Source organism: Chelonia mydas, chromosome 2 (genome assembly GCF_015237465.2).
Source record: "Chelonia mydas isolate rCheMyd1 chromosome 2, rCheMyd1.pri.v2, whole genome shotgun sequence".
In the NCBI taxonomy this organism is placed as follows: Eukaryota; Metazoa; Chordata; order Testudines; family Cheloniidae; genus Chelonia; species Chelonia mydas.
In genome coordinates, this window is record NC_057850.1 from 156,731,953 (window position 1) to 156,757,346 (window position 25,394).

At 41.0% G+C, this 25,394-nt stretch overlaps 1 protein-coding gene across 5 annotated transcripts in view; it reads right to left on the minus strand.

The window, feature by feature from the left end:
• FHOD3 (formin homology 2 domain containing 3) overlaps positions 1–25,394 on the minus strand; it is a 611,741-nt gene that overhangs the window by 137,662 nt on the left and 448,685 nt on the right. For all 5 annotated transcript variants that reach the window (XM_043540433.1, XM_043540432.1, XM_037889932.2 and 2 more), the window contains exon 10: positions 22,602–22,840. In XM_043540433.1, coding sequence (XP_043396368.1) covers positions 22,602–22,840 — 239 coding nt within the window. The remainder of the gene's footprint in view (positions 1–22,601; positions 22,841–25,394) is intronic.

Here is a 25,394-nt window from a genome sequence, read left to right on the forward strand (position 1 = left end):
ATTCTCCCATATCATACCAACGGTCAGTTTGTTTTGCATGAAACTGTGTCACTTTGGCTTAAAGCACCACACAGTGAATCAAGGTGTCGTAATATTAAAAGCCAAAAATAAAATATTTTGATTGAAAAGCGGACAGTAATTTGCAAGGCACCTACTTAACAAGAAAATTAAGGATGTAAACTAAGTTAAAAATAAGTCTAATAAAAAAAATAAACAGGATACAGTTTAGAACTACTCAGAAGTTAAAAATTGTAGTTTTAAGATGCTGTTATATGAATTATCCATTAATGGAAAAATGGGGAATCATTAGCATTGCATAAGATATATAGTTTTGATCCAGAGAGCAGACTGGGAGATGAATATTACAAGTCATGCTTAAGCCCCACTATAAACCATAGCCCAAATATAAACTCATTAGCTACATTACATTCCTCTCAAATAATATACCAGTTTCTCATTCATTAATATTCAGTTTCTCATTCTTTATAGCAGCTGGTCCAGTTCTACATCTGACTTACTGAAGAATGCCATTATGGTATGTTATATACAAAAGAGATATCACTTGAACTGCAACACCATGAATGGCAAGGAACTTTCTAATGTTCTCATATTCCACTCACTTTTCTAGTTGCAAAGCTTCTCTTTTTTAAATTCTATAGGGATGCTCTATGGATTTTTGTTGGTTTGTTTTTTTAACATTAGTATATTTTGGAGTCAGAAGAAAACTGAATGCCGCTACTGTAGGAAAAAAAGGGTTTCAGTGGCACTGCTGAGGTGAAGTACAATAATCTTAATATAAACTATCTAGGTTAAAAATGCCAAATGCTATCCCATTGAAGCCAAGAGGAGTTTTGCCAATTGCTTCAATGGAACCAAGGATCAGGTCCAAAGTTTATTACTCTTGCATTGATTATGTTATATTCAAAGCTTGATCTACTAATATTGCAGGAAGATGGCAGCATTTGAAACCCTTTTCTGAAACCTCTGACAGGCATTCAACTACTCTCAAAGCATGTAGAATGCAACATCAACACAGCGGGCAGCTGTCTTTAACTAATATTAAGGGTATGTCTACACTACGAAATTAGGTCGAATTTATAGAAGTCAGTTTTTTAGACATCGGTTTTATATATTCGAGTGTGTGTGTCCCCACAGAAAATGGTCTAAGTGCATTAAGTGCATTAACTCGGTGCAGTGCTTCCACAGTACCGAGGCTAGAGTCGACTTCCGGAGCGTTGCACTGAGGGTAGCTATCCCACAGTTCCCGCAGTCTCCGCTGCCCATTGGAATTCTGGGTTGAGATCCCAATGCCTGATGGGGCTAAAATATTGTCGCGGGTCGTTCTGGGTACATATCGTCAGGCCCCCGTTCCCTCCCTCCCTCCGTGAAAGCAAGGGCAGACAATCGTTTCGCGCCTTTTTTCCTGAGTTACCTGTGCAGACACCATGCCACAGCAAGCATGGAGCCCGCTCAGCTCACTGTCACCGTATGTCTCCTGGGTGCTGGCAGACGCGGTATGGCATTGCTACACAGTAGCAGCAACCCACTGCCTTGTGGCAGCAGACGGTACAATACGACTGGTAGCGTCATCGTCATGTCCGAGGTGCTCCTGGCCACGTCGGCCAGGAGCGCCTGGGCAGACATGGGCGCAGGGAGTAAATTTGGAGTGACTTGACCAGGTCATTCTCTTTAGTCCTGCAGTCAGTCCTATTGAACCATCTTATGGTGTGCAGGCAGGCGATACGGATTGCTAGTAGTCCTATTGCATCATTTTCTGCTGGGCAGCCATGAGATGTGGATGGCATGCAGTCCTTCTGCACCGTCTGCTGCCAGCCAAAGATGTAAAAGATAGATGGAGTGGATCAAAACAAGAAATAGACCAGACTTGTTTTGTACTCATTTGCTTCCCCCCCCCATCTAGGGGACTCATTCCTCTAGGTCACACTGCAGTAACTCACAGAGAAGGTGCAGCGAGGTAAATCTAGCCATGTATCAATCAGAGGCCAGACTAACCTCCTTGTTCCAATAAGAACAATAACTTAGGTGCACCATTTCTTATTGGAACCCTCCGTGAAGTCCTGCCTGAAATACTCCTTGATGTAAAGCCACCCCCTTTGTTGATTTTAGCTCCCTGAAGCCAACCCTGTAAGCCATGTCGTCAGTCGCCCCTCCCTCCGTCAGAGCAACGGCAGACAATCGTTCCGCGCCTTTTTTCTGTGCGGACGCCATACCAAGGCAAGCATGGAGGCCGCTCAGCTCACTTTGGCAATTAGGAGCACATTAAACACCACACGCATTATCCAGCAGTATATGCAGCACCAGAACCTGGCAGAGTGATACCGGGCGAGTAGGCGACATCAGCGTGGTTACATGAGTGATCAGGACATGGACACAGATTTCTCTGAAAGCATGGGCCCTGCCAATGCATGCATCATGGTGCTAATGGGGCAGGTTCATGCTGTGGAATGCCGATTCAGGGCTCGGGAAACAAGCACAGACTGGTGGGACCGCATAGTGTTGCAGGTCTGGGATGATTCCCAGTAGCTGCAAAACTTTCGCATGCGTAAGGGCACTTTCATGGAACTTTGTGACTTGCTTTCCTCTGCCCTGAAGCGTATGAATACCAAGATGAGAGCAGCCCTCACAGTTGAGAAGCGAGTGGCGATAGCCCTGTGGAAGCTTGCAACGCCAGACAGCTACCGGTCAGTTGGGAATCAATTTGGAGTGGGCAAATGTACTGTTGGGGCTGCTGTGATGCAAGTAGCCCACGCAATCAAAGATCTGCTAATATCAAGGGTAGTGACCCTGGGAAATGTGCAGGTCATAGTGGATGGCTTTGCTGCAATGGGATTCCCTAACTGTGGTGGGGCCATAGACAGAACCCATATCCCTATTTTGGCACCGGAGCACCAAGCCGCCGAGTACATAAACCGCAAGGGGTACTTTTCAATAGTGCTGCAAGCTCTGGTGGATCACAAGGGACGTTTCACCAACATCAACGTGGGATGGCCGGGAAAGGTACATGACGCTCGCATCTTCAGGAACTCTGGTCTGTTTCAAAAGCTGCAGGAAGGGACTTTATTCCCAGATCAGAAAATAACTGTTGGGGATGTTGAAATGCCTATAGTTATCCTTGGGGACCCAGCCTACCCCTTAATGCCATGGCTCATGAAGCCGTACACAGGCAGCCTGGACAGTAGTCAGGAGCTGTTCAACTACAGGCTGAGGAAGTGCAGAATGGTGGTAAAATGTGCATTTGGACGTTTAAAGGCACGCTGGCGCAGTTTACTGACTCGCTTAGACCTCAGCGAAACCAATATTCCCACTGTTATTACTGCTTGCTGTGTGCTCCACAATATCTGTGAGAGTAAGGGGGAGACGTTTATGGTGGGGTGGGAGGTTGAGGCAAATCGCCTGGCTGCTGGTTACGCGCAGCCAGACACCAGGACGGTTAGAAGAGCACAGGAGGGCGCGGTACGCATCAGAGAAGCTTTGAAAACCAGTTTCATGACTGGCCAGGCTACAGTGTGAAAGTTCTCTTTGTTTCTCCTTGATGAAACCCCCCGCCCCTTGGTTCACTCTACTTCCCTGTAAGCTAACCACCCTCCCCTCCTCCCTTCGATCACCGCTTGCAGAGGCAATAAAGTCATTGTTGCTTCACATTCATGCATTCTTTATTCATTCATCGCAGAAATAGGGGGATGACTACCAAGGTAGCCCAGGAGGGGTGGTGGAGGAGGGAAGGAAAATGCCACACAGCACTTTAAAAGTTTACAACTTTAAAATTTATTGAATGCCAGCCTTCTTTTTTTTGGGCACTGTGGCGGAGTGGCTGGTTGGCCGGAGGCCCCCCCACCGCGTTCTTGCACGTCTGGGTTTGGAGGCTATGGAACTTGGGGAGGAGGGCGGCTGGTTACACAGGGGCTGTAGTGGCAGTCTGTGCTCCAGCTGCCTTTGCTGCAGCTCAACCATACACTGGCGCATACTGGTTTGATCCTCCAGCAGCCTCAGCATTGAATCCTGCCTCCTCTCATCATGCTGCCACCACATTTGAGCTTCAGCCCTGTCTTCAGCCTGCCACTTACTCTCTTCAGCCCGCCACTTACTCTCTTCAGCCTGCCACCTCTCCTCCCGGTCATTTTGTGCTTTCCTCCACTCTGACATTATTTGCCTCCACGCATTCATCTGTGCTTTGTCAGTGTGGGAGGACAGCATGAGCTCAGAGAACATTTCATCACGAGTGCGTTTTTTTTTCTTTCTAATCTTCACTAGCCTCTGGGAAGGAGAAGATCCTGTGATCATTGAAACACATGCAGCTGGTGGAGAAAAAAAAAAGGGACAGCGGTATTTAAAAAGACATATTTTATAAAACAGTGGCTACACTCTTTCAGGGTAAACCTTGCTGTTAACATTACATACATAGCACATGTGCTTTCGTTACAAGGTCGCATTTTGCCTCCCCCCACCACGTGGCTATCCCCTCAACCCTCCCCCCTCCCCGTGGCTAACAGCGGGGAACATTTCTGTTCAGCCACAGGCAAACAGCCCAGCAGGAACGGGCTCCTCTGAGTGTCCCCTGAAGAAAAGCATCCTATTTCAACCAGGTGACCATGAATGATATCTCACTCTCCTGAGGATAACACAGAGAGATAAAGAACGGATGTTGTTTGAACGCCAGCAAACATACACTGCAATGCTTTGTTCTACAATGATTCCCAAGTATGTGTTACTGGCCTGGAGTGGTAAAGTGTCCTACCATGAAGGACGCAATAAGGCTGCTCTCCCCAGAAAACTTTTGCAAAGGCTTTGGGAGTATATCCAGGAGAGCCGCGAATGCCAGGGCAAATTAATCCTTTCTCATGCTTGCTTTTAAACCATGTATAGTATTTTAAAAGGTACACTCACCGGAGGTCCCTTCTCCGCCTGCTGGGTCCAGGAGGCAGCCTTGGGTGGGTTCGGGGGGTACTGGCTCCAGGTCCAGGGTGAGAAACAGTTCCTGGATGTTGGGAAAAGCGGTTTCTCCGCTTGCTTGCTGTGAGCTATCTACAACCTCATCATCATCTTCTTCATCCCCAAAACCTGCTTCCGTGTTGCCTCCATCTCCATTGAAGAAGTCAAACAACATGGCTGGGGTAGTGGTGGCTGAACCCCCTAAAATGGCATGCAGCTCATCATAGAAGCTGCATGTTTGGGGCTCTGACCTGGAGCGGCCGTTCGCCTCTCTGGTTTTCTGGTAGGCTTGCCTCAGCTCCTTAAGTTTCACACGGCACTGCTTCGGGTCCCTGTTATGGCCTCTGTCCTTCATGCCCTGGGAGATTTTGACAAAGGTTTTGGCATTTCGAAAACTGGAACGGAGTTCTGATAGCACGGATTCCTCTCCCCATACAGCGATCAGATCCCGTACCTCCTGTTCAGTCCATGCTGGAGCTCTTTTGCGATTCTGGGACTCTGCTGATGAGCTCTGCATCGTCACCTGCAGCTTGCCACGCTGGCCAAACAGGAAATGAGATTCAAAAGTTCGCAGTTCTTTTCCTGTCTACCTGGCCAGTGCATCTGAGTTGAGAGTGCTGTCCAGAGCGGTCACAATGGAGCACTCTGGGATAGCTCCCGGAGGCCAATACTGTCGAATTGTGTCCACAGTACCCCAAATTCGAGCTGGCAAGGCCGATTTAAGCGCTAATCCACTTGTCAGGGGTGGAGTAAGGAAATCGATTTTAAGAGCCCTTTAAGTCGAAATAAAGGGCTTCATCGTGTGGACGGGTGCAGGTTTACATCGATTTAACGCTGCTAAATTCGATCTAAAGTCCTAGTGTAGACCAGGGCCAAGGTGCCTCGGTGACAGAAGCATAATTAGAATCAGACTAGATGGGGGTGTGTGTGTCAGTTTTTCATCGTTACCCTGACCTCAAAAATTCAAATGACACAAAAGCAAGCAGCATGAAAAACAGCCAATCAAGAGTGTTCCTCTTACCTCCTTCACCTGACAAGCTATCAGTTGAGCATTACCTTTGCCAACATCTGACCTCCTGCTAAGAGGGAATGCCTATAGCAGCAGTGCTGCACTTGTTGCTATTCCTGTACCAGACAGAAGTATAAGAGCAGCTGGCTTCAGACCATGGTTCATAGATCACAGTATAATGATTTACACTGTCAAATCCTTAACTATAATGGCGCTGTCAGTGTTTTCTTTCACAAACCATTATATTTACATGTTAATTTGCCCACGGGGTTTAACTCTGCCATTAATATTTGCTCTTGGGTGAATTTTGGCATATACTGGCTGAATCTTGAGGCAAAAATGTTCAAGCTACCCTCTTCATCTGAAGTAATATTTTACCCTAAAGGCTGCCTCATTCACAAAGGAGAAATCAGAATAGCTGGAATATTTTGTTTCATGTATACAAAATTAGGACCTGAATGTACAACACCACTTTTGCTGAGCACTCCTTTCTTTAAGTAGAACCACTGGCATGAAATTATTTGTCCAAGTAAGGGCTCCCCAGTGTGAGGAAGGGCTGCACAATTTGGCTCTTCCTGTACGGTTTGTTAATTCCCATCAGGAGGTTTTTGGATAGACTTTGCCAAATACCTCTTACAAAAGAAAATGCCTCATATTACAACAGAAAGAGAAACAAAATACATGCTAAGATAAATCAGTATGATAAGTACCAGCTTTACGCTTCATGCATTGATTTTACAGATTTTGGTCAAGATTTTCACAATTGGGTTCCCAAATTTATTTATAGCTAAATAGGGTGAAATTCTGCCCCACAGAAATGAATGGCAGAACGCCCATTGACTTCACTGGGGTACGACTGCACTCTGATTCAGTGTACCTTGGAGCTGCTGGCTGCTCAGCATATATTAAAAACAGGACACATAATTAGGTGCATAAGACCATGTACCTCCTGTTGATTCCACATGGACTATAGAGTCTGTTTGTGTGGAGTAGTTACAGGACTGGGACCTAAATATGGATTTAGGAACCTAATTTTAATCACACAGTTTTGAAAATCTTGAACTTTTTGTATGTACCTTGTGTGAAATGAAATATACGATCACTGTCCTCATCAAGTTATGAACAAGGGACATACAGCACTCCATAGTTCTGGTTGTTTCATTTGTCTTTGTCAGTCAGTGGGAAAACTGGATTCCCAGAGTAGAAGCGTTAACTAAAAGACTGGAATTAAGATCATATTTAGAAGAGTGCAGGCTAAGTAAGCTGGCCTTTATAAGCTGGTGTCACATGAATAACAGTCCCCTACAAAACTTCTGCACTTCACTTAGCCTGAAAGGACCGTTTCTCTCCAGGAAAAGCCAACAACTAAGCATCCTGAAGAATTACAATAAAACTACCTAGATCAGCACAAACAAAGTTCAGCAGGTTAACAATAACAAAAACATGCTAAAACACAGACTGCAATACCTCACTTTCAGTGCTGTCAATCAGGCACTTATCATGAGCTCTCATTGATTTAAACTAGGGCTGTCAATTAGTCACAATTAACTCACACGATTAACTCAAAAAATAATTGCAATTAAAAAAATAATCGTAATTAATCACAGTTTTAATCATACTGTTAAACAATAGAATACCAATTGAAATTTATTAAATATTTTGGATGTTTTTCTACATTTTCAAATATATTGATTTCAATTACAACACAGAATACAAAGTGTACAGTGCTCACTTTATATTATTTTTATTACAAATATTTGCACTGTAAAAATGATAAACAAAAGAAATAGTATTTTTCAATTAACCTCATACAAGTACTGTAGTGCAATCTCTTTATTGTGAAAGTGCAGCTTACAAGTGTAGATTTTTTTTGTTACATAACTGCACTCAAAAACAAAACAATGTAAAACTTCAGAGCCTACAAGTTCACTCAGTCCTACTTCTTATTGAGTCAATCACTAAGACAAACAAATTTGTTTACATTTACGGGAGATCGTGCTATCCACTTCTTATTTACGATGTCACCTGAAAGTGAGAACAGGCGTCCCCATGGCACTTTTGTAGCCGGCATTGAAAGGTATTTTACATGCCAGATATGCTAAACATTTGGATGCCCCTTCATGCTTTGGCCACCATTCCAGAGGACATGCTTCCATGCTGATGACGCTCATTAAAAAAATAACCTGTTAATTACATTTATGACTGAACTCCTTGGGAGAGAATTGTATGTCTTATGCTCTGTGTTTTACCCACCTTTTGCCATATATTTCATGTTATAGTAGTCTCAGAAGATGACCCAGCATGTTGTTCGTTTTAAGAACACTTTTATTGCAGATTTGACAAAATGCAAAGAAGGTGCTAATGTGAGAGTTCTAAAGATAACTTCAGCACTTGACCCAAGGTTTAAGAATCTGAAGTGTCTTCCAAAATCAGAGAGGGACGAGGTACGGAGCATGCTTTCAGAAGTCTTAAAAGAGGAACACTCTGATGCAGAAACTACAGAATCCGAACCATCAAAAAAGAAAATCAACTTTTTGCTGGTAGCATCTGACTCAGATGATGAAAAGGAACATATATCGGTCTGCACTGCTTTGGATCGTTATTGAACAGAACCCATCATCAGCATGGATGCATGTCCTCTGGAATGGTGGTTGAAGCATGAAGGACATATGAATCTTTAGCATATCTGGCACATAAATATCTTGCAACACCAGCTACAAGAGTGCCATGAGAATGCCTGTTCTGACTTTCAGGTGACATTGTAAACAAGAAGCAGGCAGCATTGTCTCTTGAACATGTAAACAAACTTGTCTGTCTGAGTGATTGGCTGAACAAGAAGTAGGACTGAGTGGACTTGTCGGCTCTAAAGTTTGACATTATTTTATATTTGAATGCAGTTATTTTTTGTGCATAATTCTACACTTGTAAGTTCAACTTTCATGATAAAGAGATTGCATGACAGTACTTGTATTAAGTGAATGGAAAAATACTATTTTTTTATTTCTACAGTGCAAATATTTGTAATAAAAATAAATATAAAGTGAGCACTGTACACTGTGTATTCTGTGTTGAAATTGAAATCAATATATTTGAAAATGTGGAAAACATCCAAATATATTTAAATAAATGGTATTCTATTATTGTTTAACAGCATGATTAATCACATGAGTAATTACAATTAATTATTTTAATCGTGCGATTAATCACGATTAATTTTTTTAATCGCTTGATAGCCCTAATTTAAACATATGTTTGAAGTAGGGACACACGTCAAAGTGTAGTCATACAAGACATCCATGCTTCTCATATGGCATACGAACTTGGCCTTTGATCTCACATCTCACAACACATATACGATATGCAGGAAGGTTGTACGTAATATCCGCACATCTGGAGGATTAGATTGTTTCAAGAATCACAGTAATAGGACAGGGAGCAACTTTCACTTCTAAGTCACTTGTTATAATAGATCCCAGGTTAAAAAAAAACTAAAAATCACTATCACATAACAGCTATATGGATGTCTATGACTTCATGATCTTAGCCCAGTTCCTAGTGGACAGGTAGTCACATCTCCAAAATCACCAGTACAATCAGCACCCTTTTTGGCAGTCTCAAGAGCGAGGCCAAGGCTTGAGTGAGAGTTACACACCCACTCCCCCTTAGTGGTGGGCCCTTCAAGCCAGAGTTTAGAAGTACTAATAGGGCCATATGAAGATCTTATGTTTCCTCTGCTCTTGCTCTACCTCCTGTGTGTACACACAGAATACTTCAGTTTCCAGTGCTAGTCATCTGGCATCTGTTACAAGCACTGACCTCATTTTTGGGGTTAAAAAAAACCCAGCATGTCTTCTTACGTGTTACTGCTTGCATGATGTCAGGGCAGGATATTCAAAATCAGATAACTGGTTGGGAGCCTATGTTACCACTGCCTGCCCCAAATCAGGCCGTGAACCTGTGGACAAGTCCATTTGCAGCATAGCTTCTGGCCACCAAATAACCAGCAACTCAGACATTTGTGTATTGTTTCAAAGTATCACATGTTTCAAATGATCTACACATGGAGCATTCCTGTGGCACTCTTGGTTTTATGGTTTACAGTTGGCCATTAACACGTATGCAGTTAATCCTTTCAGAGTTGCACATTTTGTAGGAAACTGGCCTATTTTTCTAGAACAAGCACTTTTGATTATGCATAACCAAAATGAGGACAATAAACAAGGCAATTAAACTCACTGCTGAGTGGACACTTAGGAATGAGCATAGGCACATGGTCTCCATGTCCTCTACATGGATCTTTTGGCTTCTCAGTTAGCCCCAGAGAGGCTAGTAAAGTGTCTACATATCAGCCCAATTGATCCTGGGGATAGCAGGCTCAATGTGAAAGTGGTGGTGGTGGGGATCAGGGGAGCGGGGCAGAAGTGAACTGATGCTGCTCCACAAGGAGGAGGTGCTGAGTGCCTTGGCTGAGGCACAGGAAGTCATGTAAATGAGTTCTCCCACTCCCCCGCTCTTAAAGCTGCCTTACGTTAATCCCATTTGTGTCTCTCCTCCTACCTACTCCACCCTAGAGACACAATAAGATCTGTAAGTCTTCAATATACAGGACAAGATGAGACCAGAGTTACTAATTATTTTTGAGGGGGGGTGGAGGGAATTTTTTGTGTAGCAGTGGGTGGATTGGAGGGTGGGAAGTTGATAGCTTGAGTGAGTAGCTCTCTCCTCCCATCTCCCCAGCTATCCAGTGGTGGTGCAATGGACTGATGGGTCCAAACTGTGCTTCTTATATGATGGCTTCATTTTAGAGATGCCAGCCAGCTGGACTTCTTCTCAGGCCATGGTGTCCCTTCTCATGTACTCTCTCTCTCTCAATGCTAGCAGCTCAGAAGGAATCTGGCCCTCATCCGAATGTTAGAAAGGCTCAGTGACTCTGCTGATATTAGCCCTAGCAGGATGGGACACACATGGCAGTTGGGCTGGGAAGAAATCAGAGCAAAGGGTTGGTTGTCCTCATGTCTGTTATGAAGATGCCAGGGGCGGTGGGGGAAGAGGGTGAAGGGAAATATGCATTGGCTTCTGTGGCTGTGGAGCCAAATTGGACCACGCCAACTACTGTGGAATTTGCATAGTGGAAATCGCTGAATTAACATATTAAGGGAAGACCCAGATCCAGGGTCCATAACTGGGAAACACTCTTAATCAGCAACTGAACATGTAGCTCCAGAATTTGACCTCTAGAGTAGAGCTGTTATGAAAGTGGGTCTGATTCATGCCTGGGATGAGTGACAATCTTATTCTTAAAATACCTGCCGAATCAACGGTGTTTTTCATTTCTTAATCCAGAAAATAGTTCCAGTGCCAGCTGACTTTCAGTATGGATAGAAAATAGATTTTCTGCTTATACATAGCTCATGTAATAGCTGAAATATAACATCTTCTGCAGATTCGTTGTCTAAACAATGCTGTAAAAATGGAAAATGTGCTCCAAAACATTTGTTAAAACTGGAAAACAGCTAAATAAAGACAGGGAATGCCATTTATATAATAAAATATGGTGAAAGCAAACAGATAGAGGAGACAGATCAAATGAGAAGAGCCAACAGATTTCTGAATATACCTGGCAGCTCCAATGGGGCCTTTCTTATTAAGTATATGTTTATTTTTGTGTGAATAGGAGAAGGGGTAACTTGGCAATACTTTCTTTCTTTTTCCCTCTGTCTGTACATATATATGTAGATTTTGTGCCAATGCAATAGTATAATTAGATTAAGAAAAATGATTCAGTGGAAACTATTCAATGAAATTGAGCTCCAAAACCTGCCAAGGTTTTCAGCAGTGGCCTAGTTACTTTATCAAGTTTAGCACAAAGCAAATATTTATCTCTACAGAGCTTACAGCTAGCACTGTATGGACTGGCATTTTTGACCAACATTAAGGCCACCACTGGCTTACTTAGGTTCCATGATATCAATCACAAATCAGAATTTTGCAATTAGTGCTTTAAAACTGTAAACATAAATTCTGGAACAATGGATACATTAAATTTCAGCTTTAAAATGGCTGTCTGTTATCCACCAAAGGGGGCAAATACTTTTAAAAGATTATCATCGGCCCAGAAAACTAACAGATATCTAATAGGGCAAAGTTGTTGTTTGGTTATTTCCATGACAAGAACCCAAAGTTAGACAGGGAAATATTTGTAGCCCCTTTAAAGTACATGTACGTTTAGCAAGATTATAAAGTGCAGTTTATGGATAAAGAATATACCAAGGGAATCTAAAAGCAATGTAGCCAAAGCTTTAAAAGTAATGGATAATCCTTTCCCCTTTCTTTTAATTTAAAAATAAAATCAAACTTGAATCTATCAGATTGCTCCTGCTGCTTCCTCAAGTTAATGAAACATAAGCTTTAAAAACACAGAGACTGAAGAAAAAAACTAACACCCGAAAGGCCAACCTACAACTTTATTTGAAAGGGAAAAGCAAAATGAATAAGGTGCTAACTAAAGAAAATAACACACACACACAGACACAGAAGAATCTCGATGTTTTCTTTACATGATCCTTTTTTGCTTAAATCCAAATTGTAATTATTCTTTAGTGGAATCTCAATCTAATAATATCTGTGCACCCTACAATGTGGTTAGGAGCAGTCTCTGAGAACACAAGGGAAAAAGGATGCTGCAACTATTAAATAACCAGGATGATAAGGAATAGCAGTACAACCAGAAGACAACAGATCTGGATTAAGGCTTTCAAAAACAAGGTGTTTGAAAATTCTAAGGTCTGTGACTCTGATCTTTCTGTAAGAGTTGAAAGCATGACACTATGTTACGCTAATATCACAGAATATGAGAACCCAGAGATGAAGAAAACCTGTTTATATTATCTAGTCCATCCACCAGTCAGCACAAGATTGCTCCCTACAGTACAGAGTTTAGTATTTCAACAAGCATTATTTTTAGTGTCTCAACCTCTAAATGTTCCAACATGCAGCTTGAAACAGGCAATTCTCAAATTCTTAATTATTTTCCAACAGAAAGAAATGGCTAATCGGGAATTTGAAGGAAGTAGCCGGGAGGATATTTCTGTCTAACAGAGAAAGAATTTTCAATATAAGACCAGATTCTGCTGTCCTTAGTATCAATGGGACTTTTCATGGAGTAAGGTAAGGTATTGCTCATTGTGGCTGAGTAGCAGAATCTGGTCCACAACAGAGAGAAATAGCAAAGGATGTTTTTGTAATAAAGTTTATTTTGATTTTTTTCACCAAAAATCATTTGCTTTGCACGAGCATTTATGCAAGTTTTACTGAATGAGATATTAGTGTATCAAAGACCTCTGTTCAATATTTGATTCCTGTTCTTTTAGGGCCTGATTCAACTGCCATTACAGTCAACAGTTTAAAATCAACCTGTTTTCCCTCTCATTTCAATAGGCATTGGATCAGGCCCTAAGGCAGCGATTCCTGCAAGGTGGATCTAGGGACCAGTGGCCTGTGAGTCCTTCCTAGATAATCTGCAGAATTAAGTATTTTGAGAGCCAGGTAGTGGGGCACTGAAATGTTGGGAGGGAAGGTGGGGTCATAAGAGAATCTCTCTCTTATGAAGTGGTCCACAGAATGATAAGGTTGGGCAATCCTAGTTAATTTACAGGACACTGTACTCCCACTTCTCTGAAACCATCAGGTATGCAAATGCCTTTGTGTACTGCTTACTGCCGATGAGGAAAAGCCACGGTTTAAAAATTAAGTTATCAGCATACAAGCTCTTTTCGTTTTAGTTTCTTCAAATTACCTATTTAAATATCCACTGCACATCACTGGCCAAGCTCACTGATGTGAGATAATATGACTGTGGACACTATGCCTCCAAAAGTTATTTTTTAAATGAAACCTTAGGGTTGATTTTAAGGCACTTTACTTTTCAGATTTTTTTCCATTCAAATATCAGATCTGTTTTCCCTCTCGCAGAGTACTTGGAAAGCAGCTTTCCTGAACTCCTTACAGGTGAAAAAATAGAAAATGAAAAATATTCCATCAAGGAGAGGACTTTACAAGTCATAGTGGGTATCAATTTTATTTCCTTCCAGGATTGCTTGCTGCTGTCATAAATTTATGGCTCAAATTTCACTTTCCTAGGTTAAACAGTGCAGTTCATAATTAACTGCCTCAGCCCTTATAAAACAAACAAATGCTCTGAAGCACCTCTGGTCATAAAAGGCTTCCCTTTTCTTCCTTTTAAGAGCATTCCGGTACAGTCTTTCCTTTCACAGACAGAAGAGGTTTAATTAGTCTTATGTGTAAGGCTAAACAGCAAAAAGGAGAGCTGCCAACATTTCAAATTAATCAAATTATGACTCTGGAAGAAAAGGTTATTTAAACTGGTGGGTTTTTTTCCCCCTTAGAAAAGAAAAGCTAACAAAGCAAGCCTCACGTCCATCAAGTATTTTCAATAAAATGGTTTTACTGGATAAAATTAGTAGTCTGATGACTTATACCACATGCAATCTCACTGATAATGGGTTGCCAAAGGTATACATTAGCAAGAATTTGGCCCACTGTGTAGAAAGGGTTTTACTTGTATTTGCGATCAAATGGAAAATTAATATGTGTAATTAATAGGTCAAAAATCCTGCCTTTTCTTTTCATACAGCCTTTTACTATGACTTATATTACATTTTGGAAAATGAGAAGGAGGGTAATGAAAGTTGAAAGGGGAAATATGTTTCCTTTCTGTATTCATATGTGACAGTGCTCTTTGCTTTTTAACTTCCTGTTATTTTCTTTTCTATAAAATATGATAAATACCACCTTACACCTATATCATACTTATATCTCATACTTTTGCCCAATGAACCCAAAGCAATTCACATTGTTACACACATTTTATGAAAGGGTACAGTGATGTATAAAAGAGTAGCCAGGAATGGACTTCGCAGAGATTCAAGCACTGACACACAATTGTCAGGGGTGGAGACAATTGGTAGATTGCTCATCAGTGATGGTGCCCCAACGACCAATGTGGTTATGGGAGTGATGATGATGATGATGACATTGATGTACAGAGGGTCTGTGCAAGTTGCTCAACGTCAGTGGCAGAGCTTTGAACAACCAAATTTTAATAGGGCAAGAGCCATATAAATTAATAGATTCTAATACATATGATTTAGTTGGGGTGAAAACTGTTCTTGATCAGTTTCTTATCTCCCCTCATCCATTGTATTTCCTTAGCTTCCTCCAGACCACTCTAAGACTCTCTTTAAAATCGTCTGAGTATACAAATCTTTTTTTTTCTAGCTTCCCTGTTTCATCAGCTGTCCCTTCAAATCTGCATTGCTTCATTCTTCATTTAATCTGCTACCGTTACCGCCTTCAGAATGCATGAGGGACATAACAAAGGGAATCCGTCCCCAAGCTAAAATAGCAGGGCCCCAACAGCCATTTTTATTGCTAAAGGTACTGTTGTCGGAGACTAACAATGGCTTGATGTTATGAAGAGTTGCCATTCCTTGCACCACTCTTTTCTGAGGACCACTATTCTTACATCTTCATTTCTTCACCATTTTTTGTCCATACCAGTGGCTAATGAAATAAAATTAAAAGAACATCCCCATCCACCCCCATATTTAATCTTACGTCATTTTACTTCAAGAAGAACCATAATGCTAGGTGGCCTACCCTAGAGTGTCTGAGAATGGGTCCTTCAGTATATGAATACTGCAGCCTATGTCTCTGTGTTTATCACTTCTACAGGAGATGTTTATTGCCTTGGATAACTGTCTCAGATACAAAAACGGGACAAATCTCAGGCAAGAGAAAGTACAACTCAATGTCTTTCCATTAAATGATAAAGGTTACTTTTTACAACCCCCTCTATTTTACAGTGATGTCCTACCATTAGATAGGCCCCCTTAAATTCTTAATCTTGGCTCTCCCTACTCATATATTGTTGTTATTATTGCTATTAATTATTTTCATTACAGTAGCTCCTGATAGGGCAGCAGAGTCAAGTGCTATATGCAACCCTGATTGCCCTTTTCTCTTTTTTTAAATAGCAGGATCAGCCAAACCTAAGGGATCTGACATATGTTCATCATCATTTAATTAAAAAAACCAAACCTATCTGCCTTTCAATTGTGCCATAGCATGTTTTCATAGCACCAAGAAATATCAGCTGTGGCAATGGAAAGTCAACAAAGCGCAAAATCCTGTGACTAGAGCTACAATTTTGACATGGTAAATTCTGTGGGTGGAGGGGGGAATCAAGGACTGGTTATAGTCAGAATGTCAGAAGCCATGAAAATCATAACAAAAATTGTAAAAAGTCTTAGATATACTTTGGGCATACCTTCCCCTTGAGGCCTGTCTCACCACAAAAATTTATGGGCCACTATAGCCAAAGCTATGGGCTGTGCAGCTGGAGAGAGTCCAAAGTTAAGCAGAGAAAACCCTCTTCAGGATCTCAAAAAGCGTTCAGCTATGATCCCTTCATGTAGCTGAATGGTCTTCCAACATCAAAACACATAAAAACAGACAGTTCTAATATTTGCACAGCTCCCTGTTGTGTTTCAAAACAGTAACACCCCATCTTTTCCAAGAGGCTTGAAGGAAGTCCAGCCCCTTTCTAAGGCTCAGCATAATTCCACTGATAATGGATTATGTCACAATATCCTCGAGTTACTCTCAGCTCAGGGAGGCTCTTCCAGATGGGACACTGAAAACCTGGTGCAGATGTAACTTCAAAATTCCTCCACTATTGTCTAGCTCAGAAGGGCTTTTCCCCAGTGGCACTAGTAGGGCAACGTGCATCTTGACTGTGAGGTCCTCCTCCAGGGGGTGCCAACAGACTTGAACACTCGTCACAAGTATATCACGTCCTCTTTCGTCTCTAGCCACTGCTTCTTTCCTCCTCTACAGAGTCCTCCTGGAAGAAAAGCTTCTTCAAAACACAAAATAAGATTGGGAAGTTTTAGGGGAAACTTACCCCTGAACTGGTTTAATACTGGTAGAGTGCAAAATCATAACAGCTTCAGTCACCACATAAGCCTGCTTATGTAGGCCTGATAGACCTCCCAGTATAACTACTTGTTGCTTGCTTGCTAGGGTCCTGTGGTACCACCAGAACATCCTAATGCAGTACAAGCTCCAGCTAAGCATGTAGAGTGACTAATCCTCATGTTATTATTTTGGCAGAAATGACAGAATAAAGAACAGCCAAGGAAACATATTATAAACTAAAAAAATAAAAAGGGAGTCTAATAAGATGGCATTATCACCTAAACTTAACAATTCACAACGTTATAAGTCTCAGTAGATTATTTGGAAACACTTCATATTTAAATTCCCTAAAAAACATAGATAGATTCTTTGCTCAAATGCTGATAAGATCCACTAGTGTAAATCTACTTTCAACTTCCCAGAGAAAGCTCACTAAGTCTTGTTGACAGAATTCAGTTGAAGTATTTCTGGGGTAGAAGATTTTCTTTGTATAATAAGGATCAAAGGGAAACACTTGGTCTGATCAGTTTTTGTGGAATAGGCTCATCATTGCGCCTATTTGAAAGACTGTGAGGACTGGCAGTTCCTGGTGTATTGCTGTGCGTGGATGGGCCCATGAAGAGCACGTTACGTGAAAACCATACCGAGGAATTCCACTACCACGCAGCTGCACATCAAACTATATGCCTTCAGTTCTGTCAGTCTGAGAACCGAAAGTGAAACACAGTCACTTGACTTGTCTATTAATGCTCATGTGACCACTGCACACAAGATTCATTAAGGCTATAAAATGAAAACTCCACTATCATGCAAGATCTTGCCACTGTTTATTGTCTTCTTTGACTCGCCATTGGCATGGCTGGAAAAAAAGCTAGAGTCACACATAAAATTTGGTAAGAAGTCTATTATTTTACAAACAAAATGTTATGCTAGGCCGATAGATTTAGCCTAGTAAATTCTGAGCAGGACAGAAAAAGTTCACAAGGTGCCACCCTTGAATCATTCTAACTGTCATATTTTAATAGGATTAAAGTGTTTCCAAACTTTAGTGAGCTCACCTGCAGAATGGAAACAGAAAGGGGTCTAGTGCAAGGCAAACTTGTGAGTGTAAGGCCTAAAGTAAATGTCAAGGGTCTAGGTAACAGAAATATGCCTGCAGCAAAATGCCTGTCTGTAAAAGTCCCTTCCTCCCCTCACACACACTTAGTATAATTTTAGTTAAGTATTTGTAATGGGTATATAAAGATGGCTTTTGCTCTCTGCTAAACCACACTAACAGAACAGATTTAGTCCCTTATTTGTTTTGAACCACATATAAAACAGTGGTACATTTACTTTGGAAGATGGTTGCCAACATGATGAAAAAGACCTACAAGTTCTCCACTTGGTTGCCCTTAAAGATATATAGTCTGACCTTTTCCCATCTTACAAGCAAAGTCTGCTCTCAATTACACTGGTGTAAATCAGAGTAACTGCACTGGCTTCACGCAGCTTCGCTCGATTTACAGCATTGCAAATGAAAACAGAATTTGGATACTATTGTCTTTTCTGCTTTACTGCCACCATAAATTTCTCTTTTTGGAAGACTTATTTCCTTGCCATTGCAGTAAATCTTACCTATTGACACAAAGCAGATGACTCTGAACAACCTGTTTGATGTGGTAAACAAAAGCAAAATAAATGCCAAACCATCTGAATGAGTTAGAAAGAAAGGGAAGAGGAACACTCTGCAAAGGAGTACTCTGAGGAACCTGGAGCGTGCTGCAATTTGGGGAATGGAGTCCATAAATACCAAGAAGAAAAGAGCCTAAAAAGAAACACAATATACTATGTGGGACTGATTCTGATCTCCCGAGAGTGTAAATCAGGGGTAGCTCCACTGAAGTCAATGAAGTTATTCCAGTGTAAAGCCAACATCGGAATCAAGTGACATATGTACCGTGTAATTACCAGCAGAAGCAAGGAAGTAAATCTAAGGAAAAGAAAATTAGGCTGAATACCAGTAAAATGTTTCTAATGGTGAAGCAAGTTTGGAAGAGTCTCCAAGGAAAGTGACTGAAGCCTCATAGCTGGGGATATTTTATAACTAAAATAGATAGAGCCCTGCAAAATACACTGTAAATAGCAATCCTGCATTTGCTAGGTGATATGCTACGGGCCGGATCCAATGCCCACTGAAGGGGAGTCTTTCCATTGACTTCAATGGGCACTAGAGCTGATCCCAGGTGAACAATTAGGCCTTTTCCTCCTGTAATTTCTATAGGCTGAATTACAAAAGGTATCACCAGGCTGTGGCGTCTGGAAAAGTCAGGCGCTGACAATTTCACTACCAGGAGAGCACTGAGCTGGCTTTTGATATACCGTTGCAGATGTAAGGTGCCCTTAGTTAAGACAATGCTCCAGATACTTGTTTGTATGAGCAATGGAGGTGGGACTGTGGACCCACAACAAACATGCCCCCATGGGGAGTGGATGAGAGCTTGCTGCTTGCTGAAATTTTTCAGAATTGGAACAGTATGCATTGAAATTGCAATATTTTGATGAAAAACAACAAACATATTTTGAAGACATTTTTGCAGGGTTTTTTTGGCCATGTTTCCACCAACTCTGTGACTAAACTCAGATACAACATGAATAAAAACTTACTAAGATTCCATAGGAACCATATTTCTATAAAAAAAAGAAAAGAGAGATGTCTCTATCAAATTACCTAGCATAAATCTGTGTTGTTTAGTTTTGAGGTCAGGATGTGCCCTTTAGAAAATAATATTCCTACTTCTCAGGCACAATGACTAGCCCACAAAATGACTATTTTGAAACAATAGTCCATAACGTCTTCTCTGCATAGCGATCCTGAAAGGGAATGGGAAAATGGTACCCTTAAGTAGTAGCCAGGTGTGGCAAAAACATGGTCCAGAGTTCTGAGAGTCAGACTCATTTTCATTAATACAAGAACTTCTGGTCCCAACAGGCAAATATTCTACCTTGATCTAACTGATGAACCATATGCCTTTACTCTCGCCCTAATGCTGTCATGTTGGTTTCACGAGTTAAAAAAAAACAATTAAGTCTGAGACTAACAGATATGTGGTGTCTAGATGTTATTTTGATGCTTTAATGTTTATAGCTTGGGAAACAGGATGCAGCCAATGCAAATAATGAATCAGAGTGGTTAGCTATGCTTCTAAATACTTCAAGGCATTCTAAGACTTATACATTATATCAAAGTTAGCTCTTAAAAACCCCTTTATCAAATATGACAATTATATAGGCTTCTTTTCTGCATATCCAGAAAGAAACATAATCATGCAGATGACTAGTCAGCAAAGCAGGATATCCTCTCAAGAGGCTGAATGGCTGGAATTTCAAAGAGTCAGCTTTCAGGGATTTTCCAGGAGTGAAGAAACTACAGGCCCAACCTCTGGTATGGCAAGAACTGAGTGGGAGAATGAAGTGTAGTACTTTGCTCCTGCCCACTGCCAATACATCCAGAGCTGGGGCCAAGATCTGTCCCAAAATGGTTAAAATATAGATGACAAAGAAAGTGACTAGCATAATATCAGGTCCAAAAGGAGATGAACACAGATTTAAACAGAGAGGGCGTTAGAGGGTTGTGTGTTGGGGATTAGGATGGTGTGATTTGGGACAGACTGTTTTTTCCATCTGGTGTTATACATTCTCCAGTTCCCAGCTATGAAACAAAGAAAACAATAGGGTGAATGCAAATGACAAAAAAATTGTCAAACTGACCAACTGTAGTGTACCTCAGGAAGGATAACTCAGTGTGCTTGCATGTCTTTGATTACAACAGAATAATCAATCCAGGATCATTGTGGAGTCAAAGCATTGAAATAAAATGCATTTCTTCCACCCAAATGCATCACCCTAAGGAGTCAATCACACCCACTGTATGTGTTCCAGACACCAAAAGGTAATGAAAAAGCCCAGAACCATGCAAGAGGTGTTCCATGCAGAGCAGCTGCAGCAACACTCACACCGAAGATGTTTGAAGTTCAGCCTCAAATGCACGGTCATCCTTGTCATCAGCCTGTAAGACCACGAGGCCCTCAGACTCAAATTCACTATAGACCCAGCCAAAAACAAGCATGAAAGAGATGTCAAATGAAAACATGGAATGATGACAAATGCATTGGACATAGAGAGCGGATCTAAACTACTGCTTAAGTCGATAGAACTTACATCGTTCAGGGGTGTGAAAACAACATCTCCCTTGTGCGACGTACATCGACTTACAGCAGTGTTTACACCATGCTATGTCTTGCACCTCTCGCAGAGGTGGAATAATTATGCCAACGTGAAAGTGCTCTCCTGTCAACACAGTGTGTCTTCACCAGACATGTCACAGCGGCGTAGCTGCGATGTACTGCGGTAGTGTAGACTTATTCTCAATATACCGAGAAGCCACTATGTGGTATATTACATACCACTACTACTTAATAGTCCTGGAGCCTTAAAATTTCATGTATTCTGAAGGAAGGGTCTTTTTAAGAGGAATCCATTGTTATTCAGTAAAATTTACTTTGCAAGGTAGGAAGTTTCCTACATGACTGGCAGAATTTTGAGGCTCCAGGATTGTATATAGTATCTTCCATCAGAAATGCTCAAAGAACTTCACAAATGTTAACTCTTCATTTGTTTGATGTGCTTCAGTTTCTGGTTTCCCAGCTCAAGACACTTTGTGCCTGGTTTTCAGAGGTGCTGACAATCAACAACTCCCACTTTTCTCTAACAAAACCCTGTCCAGATGAACTGGAATGGCAGTGGCAATAAACAAAATTTAAACATCTGTCAGTTTTCATTTTTGTCTTATAATGCCAATAAATACCTCAGTCCGGAGCACTTTTCAAGCAGTAATAACCAGCTAGATTGAATGGCTAGCCTTGGTCCTGGGCCACTGATTCCATCCCCAGTTGGTCATTATTGCATCTCATTTGTTAATTCTTAAATATAACATCACATCTATTAAAAACAACAGCTCAGCTTTGAAAGAAAATATACGTTTTGGAGCACTGATTGTAAAAAGAAAACGTCTCACATGAATTCATTCCAACCACACAACCAATAACTTTGCACAAGTGTAATAAATCTTGATGTTTATGATTTCACCAGGGCCTCGCTGTAGAATTTGAATCTTCTACTATATGGATATATCAGATGGAAATTCTGTCCATATATTACAATAGATGAAAATTCTATCAATAAATGTTGTTAAGATCTCACCCTATTAATGTTCTATCTCATGCCATTCATGTCCATTCCTGTGGGACAAATGGTAATACGGACTCAGGAATGTATTTGTTTATTTTACAGATCACTTTGAAGGTTTGTTTCTTCTAAAGATTAATGAAATATAGTACTGACAGGCAGGTATTCATAGGGAACATATGCATCTTAAAGGCAGGTGAATATAGAAGAACCAAGTGATCACACCTTTCTTTCTTTAAACCTCTGGTAGCGTTTTACCTTTTTGTCCATTAAGAGAAATTCTGAATAAAGCAAGAAAAGCAGGAGAAAATGAAATAACTGAACAGTTTACCATGATCAGAGTCAATGATGTGCAATGAATACAACAGAAAGGCACAACTATGAGAATAAAGGAATGTTTCTTGTCTCAAGCACTTACTTCTCACTAAGATCTTCAATACGCTGTCCATGGCCTAACATGAAGCTTGGGCTCGACTGACTGCAGGGACTTGCAGGAGCTGATAAAGTGCTTTTGATGCTCTGGGCTGAATGTCTGCGGCTTCTCCTGCGCTCTAACCCCCTTCGTTCACTGGAGCCAAGACTGGCCCTTCTTCTATCTTTGCGCCCATTGGGCGGGGGATCAGCAGTCTCGTCTCCATCCTCATGTCTCAGTGTCATCTGAAAGGAACAAAAGGGGAGACTTTTCACATGTTATCTCTAGATTTCCTATGTTTTCACTCACATTTTAACAATGAATATGTAGCTGCATATCATCCCCAACCATGAAGTCATTGCTCCCAGCAGAACTTAACTGACTCTTACTATACTCACCATTACCACAGCTACTCCTCGTTAAATGCTACATACTCATCTTACTGCTGCTATTCATACACTGGGATTGCATAGACCCTCTCATCTGCAGATCTTCGAGAGCTTTGTAAACATTTAGGCTGGGATTTTCAAAATCTAAGGGAGTTAGATGTCTAGCTCCCATTATATTACAGTGGGATTTGGGGACCTCATTCCCTTACGCCTTTGAAAATCCCTGGGAGAAAATCTGGCCCTATTTAATTCAATGGTAAAATTCTTACCAACTTCAAAAGGGACAGGATTTTACCTTGAGTCTTGTGAATTCCCACTCCACCACTGGAGGTAATGGTATACAATCCTCATTTTATAGATGAGGAAACTGAGCCACAGAGAGGTTAAGTGATTTACTAAAGTCCCACAGGAAGTCTGGGACAGGTCCATAAACAAAATCCACATCTCTTGAAACTCAGTCTGGCCATTAGATTTTCTACTCTCTAGAAAGTAGTTACATGAGGGCCATGGAGATATTATACATAGCGGACTACTTTGGAGCTTTACAAATGTTGCTACAATCTGTTGCCTGATCTTTAGATTATTTATTAAATTATACTGATTACTTAAGAACCCCCAGTTATCACTTTGAGGGCTGCCAGGTTCTTGCCCCAAGATCAGGCCCAGTATTATTCAAATTATTATATAATTGGGAACCCCAATGTGCGCAGTTGTAACACTCACCCTATAGCAACTCTTTTATATTTACAAATATAGTTTAATAATACATTTAACACAGTCACAAACACCCCAATTTAGTAAGACGGAGATACTACGGAATGTACATCCGCACATCCATATACTCACATCATCTCCTGTAGAACAACCTGAAACGTTAGCCATCATCTTCCTCATCACCTTCCCCATCATCACCAGTGACCATCATTCTGGCATCTCCCAAGGACTACATCTCCTCGTCCTCCTAGTGCCCCTAGGCTGGGATGCCACTTTTATAATATGTTACGCTGACACTGCTATGTTTGATGCATATTCAGTAGGTGATTTTCCCCCTTTTCCTTATTTGTATTTCCTCACCTTACTAACCTTTTCCCTATAGGTTAGTATATCAAAGATCTCCACTCATTATCATATAAGTCCATTTGTTACCATGGCCCTTTTGTGGTTAAGTATCACATTTTTATTTCTGTCCTAACTGGTTATTTCGGTTCTTTCCAAGTTCCAAGGTGTGGTGTACCTGTTAAGTTTAAAAGGGTATGAACTTAGGAAAGCCCCTGTGCCAACCTGCTTTAACACATCCTCCATGTTAAAGGTCGCAGCCATATATGGACCTTATGCTTTAGCTCATCACCATCTATCTCAGTGAAAGGTCCCAAACATATGTATGCAAACTGCCTTAGCTCAACATACAGGATGTGACCTGCAGGTCCCTTGTGTTATAGCCAAAATATACTCTAATATAAACCTGTAAACTTATTATGATAAAACAAAGAATCAAACTCATACAAAAATAAGAAACTTATAAGGAAAGATATATAGGCAAGCAAGCAGGCTAGCCTTAGATGTATCTCATGTACCTGTTAGAGACATCAGTTTATTGCCTGGACACTTCTGTTGAATTCTGTACCTGTGGTCAGAATTTCCCCATAAACTCTATTTTCAGCTCCCCAAATACTTGGTGTTTTCAATTGGGCCATTTATCTGTGCAAAGTTTATCTGTTCAAAGTTCATAGGCCTCAAGCCTTATCCTAACTTGCTGAAGATAATGTCTTACAGGATACAGGCCTGTAGGTTTCTTGCATTACCGCTGAATATAATGCAAAGCAGAATATAATGCAAAGCAGTACATACAATAAAGGCAAGCTAGCCCACTGGCCTACAAATTTCTTCTCAACCAAGAAAGAAATTAACACACTTTCATGCCAGCTTAATATCTTTATCTGTTTTTACCACTCTCTCAGTAAAATTGAGAAAACCTGTTCTTGTCAATTGGTATCATGATGGATTTCAAAAACCAGAGAGGACGTTTCTGGACCTTATTCTCCAATGAGCCACATAAGTTTTCAGTTGGTGCGACTACATTCAGTTGAGCATTAGGGCCTCTGTTCCTACGTTTTGCCTGACTCATCTAACACCGGTATAAATCAGAAGTAATTCCACTACAATCAATGGAATTACCACGGGGTAAAGCTGGCATAAGAAAGAAGAGAAGCAGGCCCAATGTCTCTGCAGCTGGACTTAGTACTAGAGGCAGTAATTTCATTTCACCGCACCATGACATAAATTCACGTGCACTTTATATTACTTTCGGCCTAAAAAAAGCAAAGTCTGAAAAGTGTCTAATCGTTAAGAAACCAAATATCCTATCTTTGCACATAAATATTTCACAGGTGGTGAATGTGGAGTCAGTCAT